Source organism: Periplaneta americana, chromosome 9, assembly GCF_040183065.1.
Source record: "Periplaneta americana isolate PAMFEO1 chromosome 9, P.americana_PAMFEO1_priV1, whole genome shotgun sequence".
Lineage (NCBI taxonomy): Eukaryota > Metazoa > Arthropoda > Insecta > Blattodea > Blattidae > Periplaneta > Periplaneta americana.
In genome coordinates this window covers 63202957-63218084 of record NC_091125.1, presented here as the reverse complement: position 1 = coordinate 63218084, position 15128 = coordinate 63202957, and the positions used below count along the sequence as shown (strand labels likewise).

The following is a 15128-nucleotide window of genomic DNA, read 5'->3' as shown; positions in this document are numbered from 1 at the left end:
ATCTTTAAAATTACCATTTTATTTTATATTTCAATCTGTACACAATGTAAAACCCAACATCACAAAAGTCAATCATATAAATCTATCTCACTGCAATGTCATTAAATAAAAAAACAAATCAATCCACTTTCATAACACAACCTATTGCACGCGCACATTCGCACACTATTCGTCTCTTGTTTATCATAATTTTCATGAGAGTTAATAGAGGGCAGGAGGTTAGAAAATGGCAGATGGTGGAAGTGGATCTGGTGATTTTTTAGGACAATATCGAGCAATATCTAATAAACTAAAGAAGTATGTTAAAGAAATGAATAACTGTTAATTGTAAAACTTATCAGTAAGAGTTTTACATTAATTTTAAAGCGTTATCATTTTAAATATAACAGTAAGAAATTGTATCGTTTATGTTTCAGGAGATTTCTTAGGAAACCAAATGTCACTGAAGCTAGCGAGCAATTTGGTGAGTACCGGCGAATTGTTATCGTGATATAACGCCATAAATCAGTGAAGGAAATTTATAGTGCCAGCAATAATGCAGTATATGTGGTGTGTTTTATATGTAAAGGAAAACTTGCAATTCAGTGTGAGCGCGAGGAACTTCCCCAGTATGCAGGATTGTGTTGGGTAGCAGCAGCCAGATGTGAGAGTTCTCTTGGAAATGCCTCTGGTGAAGCATGGAACTTGGTTCGTGCAGGGAGACAGTTTCTAACAGCAGAAATCACTTCGAAAGATCTCGGATGCCCAAGTCCAGGAGGTGAACATGTGCAGGTAAGCTTACTTATGTCACTTTTCAAAGTATAGGCCCACATAATATATTTCTTGAACGCAGGATGAAGGAAATATTGTAATTATAATTTCGTTTCTTTTTTATAAAGGGCTAAAATATCTTTAGCTTTGAATGGGTATTAGATCGTAATATTTGCTGAGATGAACACTAAATTACTTAAGGCTGAAACATTAATTTTACAGCCTAATCTAACGTTACCAATAATCTTGAACAACTCCAGAATACTACGGAAACGTACTCGAGTTGTTTCATATCCCCGAAAAGAAACTTAATGTATTAAAAAAAAAAAAAAAACATGTTGAGAAAGTCGCTATGTGCTTCTCTTCCTATTACACATACGAAGAAACTAATTAAACTGGTAAAACTTCGATAGGCCTATATTCCCACACTGCATACTGGAGAAAAAAAAGTACGTAAATCATTGAAACCTTTTCACATTCCTCGGCCTCACATTATTTAAATAACTCATATAACCCACTAACCTTGTCACATGTGGTACCTCGACCTCATGTCACTTAGCTCACTTAACACATCTGCTAGGCCTTCCCCATTACGAAATACAAATCAGACGTCAATCCCGTGTGTGGTGTGAGTACCCAAAGATTGGCCATTAAACTAATTTAATTATACTTCGTTCCATAATGTCTGACGGGAGAAGTAAACATTGCCGACAGAGGAAGAGAGAAGTATATTTGCTATTCAACCAATGGCAGAGGTCTCATTCCACGCTTGTCCTGAAGTTGGGCGGGGGTAGAACACTTCAGACTGCCCAACTTCAAGTCAAGCGTGGAATGAGATCTCTGCCATTGGTTGAATAGCAAATATACTTCTCTCTTCCTCTGCCGGCAATGTTCACTTCTCCTGTCGGACATTATGGAACGAAATGTAGGCCTACCATGATATGCTAATCTGAAGGCTAACTGACCAATTTAATCAAGTCTAATGTAGCCTATTATTTATTTATTGGTTATTTTACGACGCTTTTCAACTGCTATGGTTATATAGCATCTGAATGAGATGAAGATGATAATGCCAGCGAAATGAACCCAGGGTCCAATGCCCAAAGTTACCCAGCATTTGCTCTTACTGGGTTGAGGGAAAATTCCGGAAAAAATCTCAACCAGGTAACTTGTCCCAACTAGGATTTGAACCCGGATCTGCTCATTTCATAATCAGGCATACTAATCATTACTCCACAGTGGTGGACAGTCTGACCTACACACTTACTAATTGTGGTACCGGTAGCTCTCGATTCATCTCACAGTTGAAGACTTTGAAGAGCTTTTTTTCCAATTTTGTACCGGTATGTCGTTTTCAGTAGAACAGTTTCAAAAAGTTCTTCAGTTCATTTTTTTAGAATTTCTCTTGGATTTTGCAACGTTGTTATTTCTAGAAATGCAGTTTGATTTTTAAATATTTGTATTGTTTCAACTGTATTGAGCATCCTTGTACTTCCAGGTTTATAACTGTTTTATTAATTACACTGTGTATGAATATATACATATTAGTAATGGAACTGAAGTGGAAAATTAACATTATAGGTAAGCTTATATCAGACTAATAGATGCTGATCAGTGGCGTAGTGTGGTTTCCGAAACAGGGGAAGCAACCAAGTTTTAGTTAGTAATAATAATTTCTTAAAATTCATTGATAAGAATATAATTTACATCAATAATTAAGAATCATAGATGTTTCAATAAGTGAAAGTAATAGCTACTCTGCCACAGTCTTACCTTATTGTTTATAATCCAGAGTATTATTTTTAAATGGTTTGTGTAAAAGTTATAGTAGTATCCAGTGGCAGCTCCTGCATATTTCTTAAGAGGAGGAAAGAAGTTATGACATAAAATGACACCTTCTTGAATGAAACATTCTACAAATTGGCCTACATGTATGTATGTAAGACCAGGTAGTGTTGGGGTTGGCCTTCCCTTTTGTATAGCAATAATCTGTTCTTGTAAACTGAGTTCCCTAAATTGTCCAAAATATAATATGTTTTCACTTCCATTCATTGTTGAATAATTGCACAGATTAACAATTACAAGGAAATTTACAACCTCGCAACATTTTTCGCGCACACTACAGCATCACACGTGTTGGAAGAGACTAGCTACTAACACGTAACCGGAACCGTTTTACGGAAATGGGAACGGGAAATAATCTGTTAGGAAGGCGAGAACACTGCACCCACCCACGTGGTCTTTGTTGCCACATGTACATTGCCAAATGTATATTTTACAGGTTCAGTATCATATGCTTTTGAAGAATGTCAGTTCTTGTAAAGTCATACTACCATTATTATTCAAAGCTGCCAGTGGCCGATTAATTTTCTCATGTTGCAAATAATGTAGTTTGGAGTACTTTCAATTTCAAATATATTAGTACAAAAGTGACAACTTGGCTGTTGCCCTGTCTAGTAGACAATGAATGGAAGTGAATTTCAGGGGCCAAACAAATCTACGATACTAATGTAGAACTACTTCCTCTTTGTTTTGTACAAACCCAACTTCAACTCTCAGACGCGAAAGTTTCAAACCACGAATAGTAGCCTATACAAAGTGCAATGAATAATATATTTTGATTTATAATTTTAAAAAAAGTTTATATTGTCTTTCATAGCTTTGCGTTAAAACTGTTTTTATTGTGCCTCCTCCTAGATGTGTTATAGTCTGGTTGAATGCAACATTGTTAGATGGCAGCGGTAGCAAGCTTGCTGCACCACCATTCGGTTTCTATTTCCCGCCCATGCGCTGGTTCAGAGGAGGATCTCCTCCCTATCCCTTCATTTACTTGCTTTAAAACTCTGCTTTTTTTCTCTTGCCGCTAGTGCGCTGTTGTCTATGTCTGTTAACTGCAGTAAAGGAGGAATGGATTGACTTTCCTCCACACAAATAATCTCCCATCTTTCTCACAGTTTTCTAGCAGCATATTATGAGCGCACGTCGTTTAAAACTCGATCAACCAAGGTTTTCTTATAGCTGTGAACTTAAAAATTATCGAATCTTCCTCGAATTTCAAGGCACATATTTTATTTGGTATTTACTTTCAAAAGAAGAAAAATGTGAGGAGGACGTTCCTCCCTTCCCTCCCCCGAGGAACCGCCACTGATAGTATCGCATATGTTCAATTATTATGTCGTAAATATCCATTAAAATAGCCCATACATCGAAACACGTAAATGAGTTTTCTTCTAATTTATTTTTTTTTTTAATTTTACGACACATTGTCAACTGCTACGGTTATCTAGCGCCTGAATGAAATGAAGGTGGTAATACCAGCAAAATGAGTCCCAAGCTCAACGTCGAAAGTTACCCAGCCTCAAGCAGATAACCTGTCCCAACCAGGTTTTGAACCCTGGTTCACTTGTTTTATGGTCAGACATGCTAATCATTACTCCACAGCAGTGGATTACTTTAATAGTTATCACTACATAATGTAGTTACTAGGTTACTTTAATGCAATATAATATCAATACATTTTTAATATTTTCATTATTTTTATTATGTAGCATAGGCCTACATCTTTTTTTTTTAAATTGTATTATTTTAATTAAATTGATGGATAGAATTTTAGTTTTAGTTCTCTTTATTAATGTGGAATGTGGGCAACTATTAGGGAAGAAACTCTGTAGGCCTAATAGTTTACGCACCTCTTGATCTTAGTGGGAGCATGCTGATGCAACCCACAACATGTTATTACTTCTTAGCGGCAGCGGGCTGATGCAATTCATAACATAACTATGAAGTATGAATATTATCATCGTATTTGCATTACATTCAAGATATTACTAATGGCTTGAGCAGCCACATTCTACACAGTTACAAGATTCTATGAATCCCTGCCTTCCATTTTAATTCAAAGATTGTTATCCTCTTGTAAACCTAATAGGGCCTATATGTGACATCAAATTTATAGGCCTATAATTAATTTGAAGGTCATTTTGAGGTTCGATTTCAGATAAGTTGGAATTTATATTAAAATATTGTGTTAATCTTATATGATTTCAGTCTACAACTTTAATATTTAGCCTAAATTTATAATTAAATTTAGATATATAATTTTGGCTGTATACAGTGCTTTTCTTCTGGAGATAAAGGTGGTGAAACTCTGTATGTACTTTTTAACGGACAGAGAGATAATTACTGTCCAGTACATGGGAATTTTGTCGTTTTTAATCTCATTTTCGTCCAACTTTAAGACTTTCCAGGTCTAAGTGGAGTTCAAAGAAAAGTGACATTAAAAACATATTAGGCCTGTTAACACATTTCTCGGTTCCACGATAAAAAAATACAGGAAAAAGTGCTGAAACGGGCGTTCCGGCATGTCCTGCCATAAAAATAACACTGGCTGTATATCTTTTAATTCTAATACAGCTGTCCCCTTCCAAGGTACTGTACCTATAATGAAATCAAATTTGCATAATTGTATTTAGATGCATAAGTTTAGCTCTCCATATCTTAATTTCTAATATTGCTGTCCTCTTCTGATGTTTCTATAAAATGCCTAAAATGAGTACTTTAGAGCCTGTTTTAATATTTTAAAAACTATGTTAGATGCCTAAACGTGCTTTCTAGAGTTAGAATATCCAAGGTCTACTCATAAATATGACTAAAATCATTTGAATAACTTTGGTGCTACAGGCATGGACAGATGGGTGGACAGAATGAGGAAAATCATTTATTTGTATTTTGTGATGATTTAATTATTTACTATTAATGTTACATTTTAAAATTGTAATATTAATATGTAAAAGGTAAAGGTAAAGGTATCCCTGTAACATGCCATGAAGGCACTTGGGGGGCATGGAGGTAGAGCCCCATGCTTTCCATGACCTCGGCACTAGAATGAGGTGGTGTGGTCGGCCCCATGCTCTGACCGCCTTTTACCCCCGGGAAAGACCCAGTACTCAATTTTATAGAAGGCTGAGTGAACCTTGGGGCCGTTCTGAAAGTTTGGCAACGAGAAAAAATCCTGTGACCACCTGGGATCGAACCCCGGACCTTCCAGTCCGTAGCCAGCTGCTCTACCAACTGAGCTACCTGGCTGCCCAATATTACACAGTATCGCATTTTGTACAGCACCACATGATGCATGCTGATGCTTGCCAATACAACAGAAAAACGTCAAAAATAAACTGGAAGATAGGCTACTCGCAAGCATGATGTGAGTCGCAAGTTACATAACCTCAGAATTTAAATGGAGAGTATTATGCTTTTGTATCTCTCTGTCTCCCTTTTCTTCTCAGCAACCCATTGTCATAGACAGGTACAGTTGGAAGCTAACATCTCATATCGACCCACACATTCAAATGCATCTCAAATCAAAACATTGTATAGAAACAAAATAACGAAATATAAAAAAAAAGAATAATTAAGTTATCCATATACACATAAAAATATTTCGTTTAAAAATTAAAAGGGAAGCAGTGCTTCCCATCACAACTATGGACACTACTGTATGTCACTGGTGCTGATAACATTTCCTTTCTTTTATATGGTATAACTTATATTTAAATATTTTCTTTGAAGCAATTTAACTTACATTTAGGCCTATTGAAACTTCAGTATCCTGCTGCATATGACACTGGCACCTGATTTGCGTCATTTCATGATCAAATGAAACTGAGAAATGGAATAACTTTACAAGTTGGTTATACACATGGTACAAATCAAATAGGCCTATAATTTAGCTTATATATAACACGTTTCATACACTAGACTTGATTTTCATAGTTCCACTGAAGAAACATCTTACACAAAATTATCTATTACATTCTCAACAGTTGTAACTATATCCCGGAGAGGGGTCTTGAAATGCGTATTGCAATGCTACCAATATTTGGAAAGATAAATACTGGTACCCTAAGTGAGTTTTCATGAGATACAAGATCAAGAACAAGTTACATTTGGTTTGTTCAGGCTTTTGGTGTGCCTTGCGTAGACTAATATTCTTTTTGGTACATAAATAGGTATTTAGATCTATTTACTCTGAACCATAGTGAAGAAAGGAAGATTTACCCTGGACCATATCGAAGAAAAGAGTGCAACATCATGGTGGTATCACTTGAGTACATCATCATTGTGTGTGAAAATGTCTGATAAAATCATCAGTTTGAGTTTAAAACAAAGGAGGTATTCAGGGCGGATTTGGTGGGTTTATAGTTTTCTCAGTGATCACATTGTATCTGTAGGGTAATTTGCTACACTTTAGTGGTTATTTTTAATGTTATAAGCAAATTGTTTTTTCCCCTTTATGGTGCGACAAAGTATCAAAATTTCACCTTATAAGCCTTGAGTGTTGCAATTTTATTATTAACACAAATTCTAGTAGTATATTTTTTTTCCTTGTACATTATAGATTTTTAAAGTCGAGAGATGGTTCTTTGTAGCTTCATTATCACAAGAAAAACTTCAGGCCTCTTTCAATTAACTGACAAACTGGGCAGAAAATAATGAACTCAGCCTTAATGAAGACTGTGTAACTATGTCCTTCAGAAGAGACGGAAGGCAAGCACTTCTTTATCGCAAGACCAGATATTTAGGTGTAGTGTTTTAAACTCCTGGCAGCATATTCATATTACATGTAGGTAAAAGCCAGAGTGAATGCAGAGATAAAAGCAATAAATGACATCAAGCAACTTAGCATATTGTTTCTCAAAATGGCTATGAAATTATTTTGTCTCAGTATCACCCATCGCTACATATGGCCTAGAGAACACGAGGTATATCTCACGAAGAGGCAACTGACAGACTCAAGAGAGTCAAAGCAACATTTCTCAAGAAGGCATTGTACCTATTGAAGTTCACACCGTCACAGCTGGTATAGGTTCTATCCAGGGAACAATTCTACATAGAGTAACTTCGGATCAGTATGCTTCTGCCATCTGGTTACAAGGATATCCTGCAAAAGCTGTTGTTAAAAAAAGCAGAAATCCGGAGAAACTTTTATACTACTGATGCTGTGATGTCACAAGATTGGATGAGAGGGAATTATGACTTGAAGCATGTGGTGACCAAATTTGCAATGCGCGGTTTTCATCATACGATTTGTGGAAACACAAGATTGCACACAATCTTTCACCAAATTGTATATGCAAGCATTACCGGAAGTTGTGTGAAAGATACCATGTGATGATATGCAGAGATAAGAATTCTTGACAAAGTTCTATGCAGCCAAGTGACAGTCTAATTATACTGCTAGTTATATCAGTCATAGAAGCAGTAGGTGTCTACCCATTCTGAATTACCGCTAGGTGAGGTGACATGGTCTTAACTTGTGGAACAAACTTAAGATATGGAGTTATTCAAATTTTGTCAAGAAAATATGTTACTTCCATCTTTGTTAGGCATTAGTTTTTATTTATAGTTCCTAGGTATATTGCATCTATTTATTTATAGTTAGAAATAAATTTAGGTTTATTTTATTTTATTCTATTTTATTTTCTTTTTTTTTTTCTTTTATTGCTGTAATTATTGTATAACTGTAATGGTATTATTGTATATTATATATCACTGCCACCAGGTGTATACCCAATTGTAGTGTTAATAAATACATACATACATAAATAAGTGAAGACAAGGATTGCATTGATTGTGGTGCAAAAATAAAGTGACATTTATCATATACAATGAAAAGAAAAATATTCCTTTCTTATTAAAATGTCGAACATGCAATTAAAAAAATTGTAGGTCTAAACAAAAATATATCGTCGTTGTTCCGGCAATAACTCCTGTTTGACATATTTATCGATTTTCAGATTTTTGCTGTATTAAATAACTTAAATAGTAATAGAGCAAATAATAAAATCTCCTATATGTAGTTATATATATATATATATATATATTTTCGAAAATGTAAGAATTCACAATCTCCTATACACTACTGCTATACTTACTTACTGGCTTTTAAAGAACCCGGAGGTTCATTGCCGCCCTCACATAAGCCCGCCATTGGTCCCTATCCTGAGCAAGATTAATCGTCTCTATCATCATATCCCACCTCCCTCAAATCTATTTTAATATTATCTTCCCATCTACCTCTTGGCCTTCCCTAAGGTCTTTTTCTCTCTGGCCTCCCAACTACTGCTATAGAAGAATAAATGTGTTTTTTCTTCCTACTGAAAAATTTCATATTTTGCACATAGGAGTTATTGCAGGAACAACGACGATATTGTCTGAATCATCAAAACTATCGATGCATCAGAGTTACTGGTTGCATGAAATGACTCTAAATATTGCAACAGACAAAACCGGTACAAATATAAAAACAGCTATGGGTTACCATAGTTTTTCCAGAAAGACCTGTTACGTTATTACAACAAAATGAAAACAAGAACATCTAGATATGCCAAAAACTCTCCTGAATGATGTAAGTAAATAGACAAATATCAACTTATATTATTAAAGCTCCCACAGGGAAAGAAGGAACTTTTGACACCTCTGTAACGATATTTTTGAACTTCCATCTGCTCCCCGGATCCCTCAGCCAATAGAACTAGTTACGTCATATGTGCCTCATATACATATTCCCTAACTTACCTTCTGCACTTACCTGCCTGTCCACCTGCCCTTCATTCAGCTGCTTGCTATGAGGGGGGAGAAGGAGAAATGCTATTAGTTGCAATATTGTGCTCTGATCCTTTATCTGTTATGTGCTTTACGACACTACTATAACTCCGAAACCAATCCTGCTAAACAGACTGCCCAGTAAGTGACTAGAGGTTGTTTGTAGAATCATCTGGAGCTATGTGCACTGAATTTATTTCGTGCCAGATATCCCTATAATAGAGTTACTTTGCGCAAATTGCATGTGGAGAGAAGTTTGTACAGATTGAAGATATGTGCGTGTAAACATTGCTTAAATGTAAAAGTTGTGATGATACCAGCATTTCTAACTAGTTCTACGTTCATGTGAAACTGTGATGTGTGTTATGTTACAGGCTGCAGTTAGTTCATTTTCACATGCTGCCAGCAGATGGCAGCACCAGCATAACCAAGACCAGCCTCTTGGAAACCATCAGTCACAATCCCCATTAGCTGCAGGACTGGCCTTGGAATTGGGACAGGCACTGAGAGTGGACTTGGACAGGATAGCAGAGGCTGCAACACAATACAGACATGCAGCTGATTTGCAACGGAACAGTCCTCTTGAACAGCTGAACAGTTTAGGACTATTAGCAACCTGTAAGATTGAACTAGGTGAGAGTGATGTGTGTACTGGTAACCCCTTTACATCCTAGGTACCACTTGTTGGACATACTTTTTTTCTAAATATCGTAAAATCAAATACCCATATTAATTGTTTCTTTTGTCTTGTACAAAATCTTTTTCTAAATTATCACATTATCTTCCTTTGTTTGCACTGCTTATCAGATTAAGATAGTTTCACTGAAGAAAGAGTTGTCCTCAGTGGCCATGCAGCTACCATGCTTGCTGATTGTTGGATTCTAGGCTCACCAGTCCAGTCCTGGCTTAAGGTGATGAATTTTAAAGGGTGAAAAAATCCTTAACATTGCTTCCTCTAGGAGGGAAGAAAAAGCTGTGGATCCATGTCTTTGATTTACTATATTTAAAGAATTCTATCCCTAATAGAAGGCTCCAGGTAATTCCTCGGCAATTTTTTCGAAATTCTTTTTTCGTATTGCATATTGTTTTGTTGTTGGTTTCTAAACTTTCTAATGCGAGATACAGCACCATTACAGCCAAAACGAAATTGATAAATTTATGAAAAACAAAATCGCACAATCTGTTGATGATCACTTAATTGGATGGTGGATAATTGTTTTTTACTATATTTGTATGTTAGGAAATATAAAATGAAATAGGTATGGTTTCAGAAAGTCAGCATAAAATACAGAGTTCAGAAATAAATTTTGTGAGACTGATGAAAGGCTGTACAAAGAGAGAGAGAGAAAAACAATAATAATAATAATAATAATAATAATAATAATAATAATAATAATAATGATAATAATATATTATTATTATTGTTATTATCATTATTATATTATTATTATTATTATTATTATTATTATTATTATTATCATTATTATTATTCATTGCTGATGTTTTTGTTATATTTTTTGTGCTGAACTGTAATTGGGCACTGGCTGTTGTAGAGCACATTAAATATAAGTAAATAAATAAATAAAATCATTATAATAATAATTATTATATTATTATCATTATTATCATTAGTATGATTATTATCATTATTGTTATTATTATTATCATTATTATTACTATTATTGTTATTATTATTATTACTACTACTACTATTATCAGTATTATTATTATTATTATTGTTATTACTATTATTATTATTATTATTATTATTATTATTATTATTATTATTATTATTATTAAGGATAATGTCATTTAACGTAATTTAAAACCTACTCAATAAACGATAAAAATAGATCAGTAAAACAGTAATTGGGGTACAGTAACAAGATATAATGGAAAAAGCAAAATAAGGGAATTAGCTGACATTGCTTATAGAAAAAAACTATGTATTAATCAAATAGTGTGCTAATGTGGGGATAAGACTTTGGTAAAGACAGTTGTGGTGTTGTCAGTTAATAATTTAAGAAAATATATTTTTTAGTTAAAAATTATAAGAAAGCATGAAAGCAGAAGTATAGAAATATTCATTATCATTGTTTCAGGTGACTATGATGGAGCATTGTCTGTGTTTAATGAGATGGTTTCAGTTGCAGAATATGGTGGAAAACCACCAATGGGAGTTTACTGTGATATCATGCACAGGTATGTAACATTGAGCTTATTTTTCCTTGTAAAGCAGGCAGTTTTGTACAAAAGTGTTTCGAGCTTTTTTTTTTTATTATCTTATTGATTCTAAGTATAGACTTCTTACAGAGAAATCGAAAAAAAAAATGCTGCATTTCCAAAAATCAGTGTGTTTAAAAAGATACATGATGGATTTACATGCTTTAAATCACATAATGCACAGGAAATATGAAAGTTTTCTGAACACCATAATACTAACTTTGATGTACACACTATAGCTCTGCGTATACCAAAACAATATTGAATCTTCATCCTCGTTTGCTCAACCATTTCTACAATTACTGTCCTAATGTCTGCAGTGCTTCTCTGTTGTAATAAATTGTTCTAGATAACGTCTCCGTTTCGTATGTTCTGTGTGTTGCCTACATTCAGGGCAGCCTGGAAACTTAATCATTGCTACTTGTACATGGAATTTTAATCACTTGCACATCATTTGTTGGTTTGTCTCTTAATTACCGAGTGATGAAATATATGCAATATCATACAATAACGCAGTTAATTTTAGTAGTAAATTTATAAAACTTGACTAACTGCTGGAGGTAAGATCGAGAAGTGCTCTTCTCAGTATAGACAATGTTTTCCACATATCCCAATATAAAAAGACTAGAGGGTCAAGATCAGGATTTCTGAGAGATCAAGAAGTAGGACTACCTCTACCAATCCAACAGTTAGGTAAACTATTATATTTAGTTAATATTTGAGGAGAATATTTAGGTTGAAATGCAACTGTTCATGTTGCTGATAGAATATATGTTTCGGGAAACATATAATGTGTCTTTCACGTGTTAACATGTAATAAAATTTAATACGTGGAAGACACATTATACGTTTTCCGAAGTGATATAGTGTTAAAAGTTGTGTAATCAAGATGTATTCCATACCCAATACTGACTGAACATCAGAGCCATTGTGATAGTTATGACGAGATGAAAAATTCTATTTACACAAGACTTAGACTTAGGCTCTTCCAGTCTACAGTTTGTCACTTTACTGAAGCAACTAACTTGGCTCACATCATATCATGTAACACAGTACATTTCTGTATGTATATTTTGGTATTGTCATATATGATATTAATGCTAACATTTCCTCTAAAAAGTGGCAGTAACTTGGAGCCTTGTCATCCCAACAGTCTAGGGGCTGTTATGCTTGCCATTGGATCCAAAGTTCGTGAGTTCAAACTCGACCTAAAGCATAAATTTTTTTAAGGATGATTGAAAGTTCTTGAGGAATTCATATACTGAACGACATCATGGTTATGATGTGTACCGTTATGAATCCTAAACCTATTAATTTGTTTATTATAGATATATTAATTTGTCCCACAGAATTTATCTGTAATGTTGACACTTAATATTTTAGGAGAAAAAAAGTTCTGTGGGACAAATTAATATATCTATAATATTCTCTTAGCTAGCAGTGCATAATAACTGCGGATTCCCGGCCAACAAGTCACTCAGCTGAGTGCGCTCCTAGTATAATGGCAGTTGACATTGGATACACGTCAACATATATATGCCTAACTTGGAGTCAGGCCACAAAGAGAAACATCGAAGGAGGAAGGTTCGGTCCGGTGCTGTGGATTGAATTCGGCGTAGCTCAGTGGTCAGAGCGCTTGGTACGTAGAACCAAGGACCCGGGTTCGATCCCCGGTGCCGGAACGAATTTTTCTCCTAAAATATTAACTATTAATTTGTGTTAACTGTTAAATGCTCAATTTCACTGTATTACATTACAACTAACCGCAATACTATTACCTTTAACCAAAAGTGTTTTCAACTTTGCCCAGGTAAAGACAAGACTGACCGAGTTTTCAAAGTATTTGTAGTTATTGGGCAATACTAACATTTCTGAAATAATATAAATAAAAACATGTCATAAAATTGAAAAAGTGCATTATCTTTGATCTAAGTTTACAACCCAGTGAGCATACAGATGCTCCTTGGCAAAGTGGTTACTAAAAAGGTGGTTTGTAGTGCATAACAAAAATCTTTGATGCGAAAAAACTTCATTTTCGCATTTAGCACACCCCAAACATACAAATCACATTGTTTTTAGTTGGGGCAAGTTTCATGTTACAAAGTGTAGTTTTATGTAGTTCTAATCCACAAAAAACCACCATTATATATTTTTTTTAAGTTAGACTTTATAACTTAGATATTACACCATTAGTTGCATAGGAAGTGTGAAGATAAATTGTTCAGTTTACAGAATTGAATTGCAAAAAAATAGAGATTTATACCTATTGTATCTGTATTTTAATTAATAGTGTAACAATTACAACTGAAAGTAAGAAAGTCATTTCCTTGAATGACATTTCTTTGTTGAGTGTGTTATTACGCTTTGATACTGGTTTTAGCCACTATTAGTAAGTGTATAGTTTTGATATTTGCGAAGTTTTATAGAGTCTAGACAGGTTTGTCATTTATTCATGTTGAATACAGGGCTCCTACTAAAGATCTTTCCGGTTTCGAACACATGTAATTTACGTTTTGTGAATCTGAGGTTCATGAAAATAGTACCAATTGAAAGAGAAACTCAAAAAGTTTAGTTCCTTACTTTAAAGATATTCAATGTGTCCCCCCTTGGTAACATGGCACACGTCAAGCCTATAGTCAAGTTCCACTTAGGGACATGGATTTTCCGACCCCCAGGTTCTGAGGTTATGTCTGTTCACTTTACCAGAAAGATAAAAAGTGATTTCGTCAGAAAAACACCACAGAATGAATAAATTCTTCATCGTTTTCAATTAAAGTCTGCATACTTAATGCAGAGATTTCTTTGTAGCACTTTGTCTTCTGCTTTTAGGGCTTGCAGCAACTGTAGTACTGATGAAATTGCAATCACTTGCGAAGAATCTTGCCTTAAAATCAGTGTACCATTTACGGATTGTAGGTGCACTGGGTGGATATGCACCAGACTTTGTTTGGTAATGCCGTTGCACATTAATAACTGACTGGTTTACATGAAAATCAAGCACAAAAAAGCTTTTCTGTCCTCTATAGCAGCCATTTCGCCTCAACAATGAACAAATTTGTTTATATGCACTATTATGAGGCAGTGTTATCAACTAGGAAAACAATGTTGCCACAACTAAACATTTTGAGTTTCTCTTTCCATTTGTTCTATTTTCATGCAACTCAGATTCATAGAACGTAAATTATATGTGTTCGAAACCGGAAAGGTCTTGTGTAGGAACCTTGTATTACTGCTTTCGCAAACAATCATACTTTTATTATTTCTATGTTCTTTTCCCCCCTGTTGCTTCTCGATCTTACCTCCCTGAGTTTGTCTGAGTTTTATAAATTTACTACTAAAACTAACTACGTCTTTTGTATGATATATGTTTCATCATTCAGTAATTAAAAGAGAAACCAATGATGTGCAAATGATTAAAATTCAATGTACAAGGAGCAATCAATAAGATACCTGACTGCCCTGAATACAGATAACGCACAGGGCATAGGAAATGGAGACGTTATTTAGAACCAGAGATACGCATGGAAACTATACTAAATGCATCACTTGAA

At 34.6% G+C, this 15128-nt stretch overlaps 1 protein-coding gene across 1 annotated transcript in view; it reads left to right on the top strand.

Annotated features, from left to right (window-relative positions):
* Positions 1-214: 214 nt before the first annotated feature.
* Hap40 (Huntingtin-associated protein 40 kDa) overlaps positions 215-15128 on the top strand; it is a 48469-nt gene continuing 33555 nt past the window's right edge. Inside the window, exons 1-5 of the mRNA XM_069834884.1 lie at positions 215-297; positions 417-463; positions 569-771; positions 9729-9987; positions 11457-11556. Of these exons, the coding sequence (XP_069690985.1) occupies positions 227-297; positions 417-463; positions 569-771; positions 9729-9987; positions 11457-11556 (680 nt within the window). The 5' untranslated portion in view covers positions 215-226. The remainder of the gene's footprint in view (positions 298-416; positions 464-568; positions 772-9728; positions 9988-11456; positions 11557-15128) is intronic.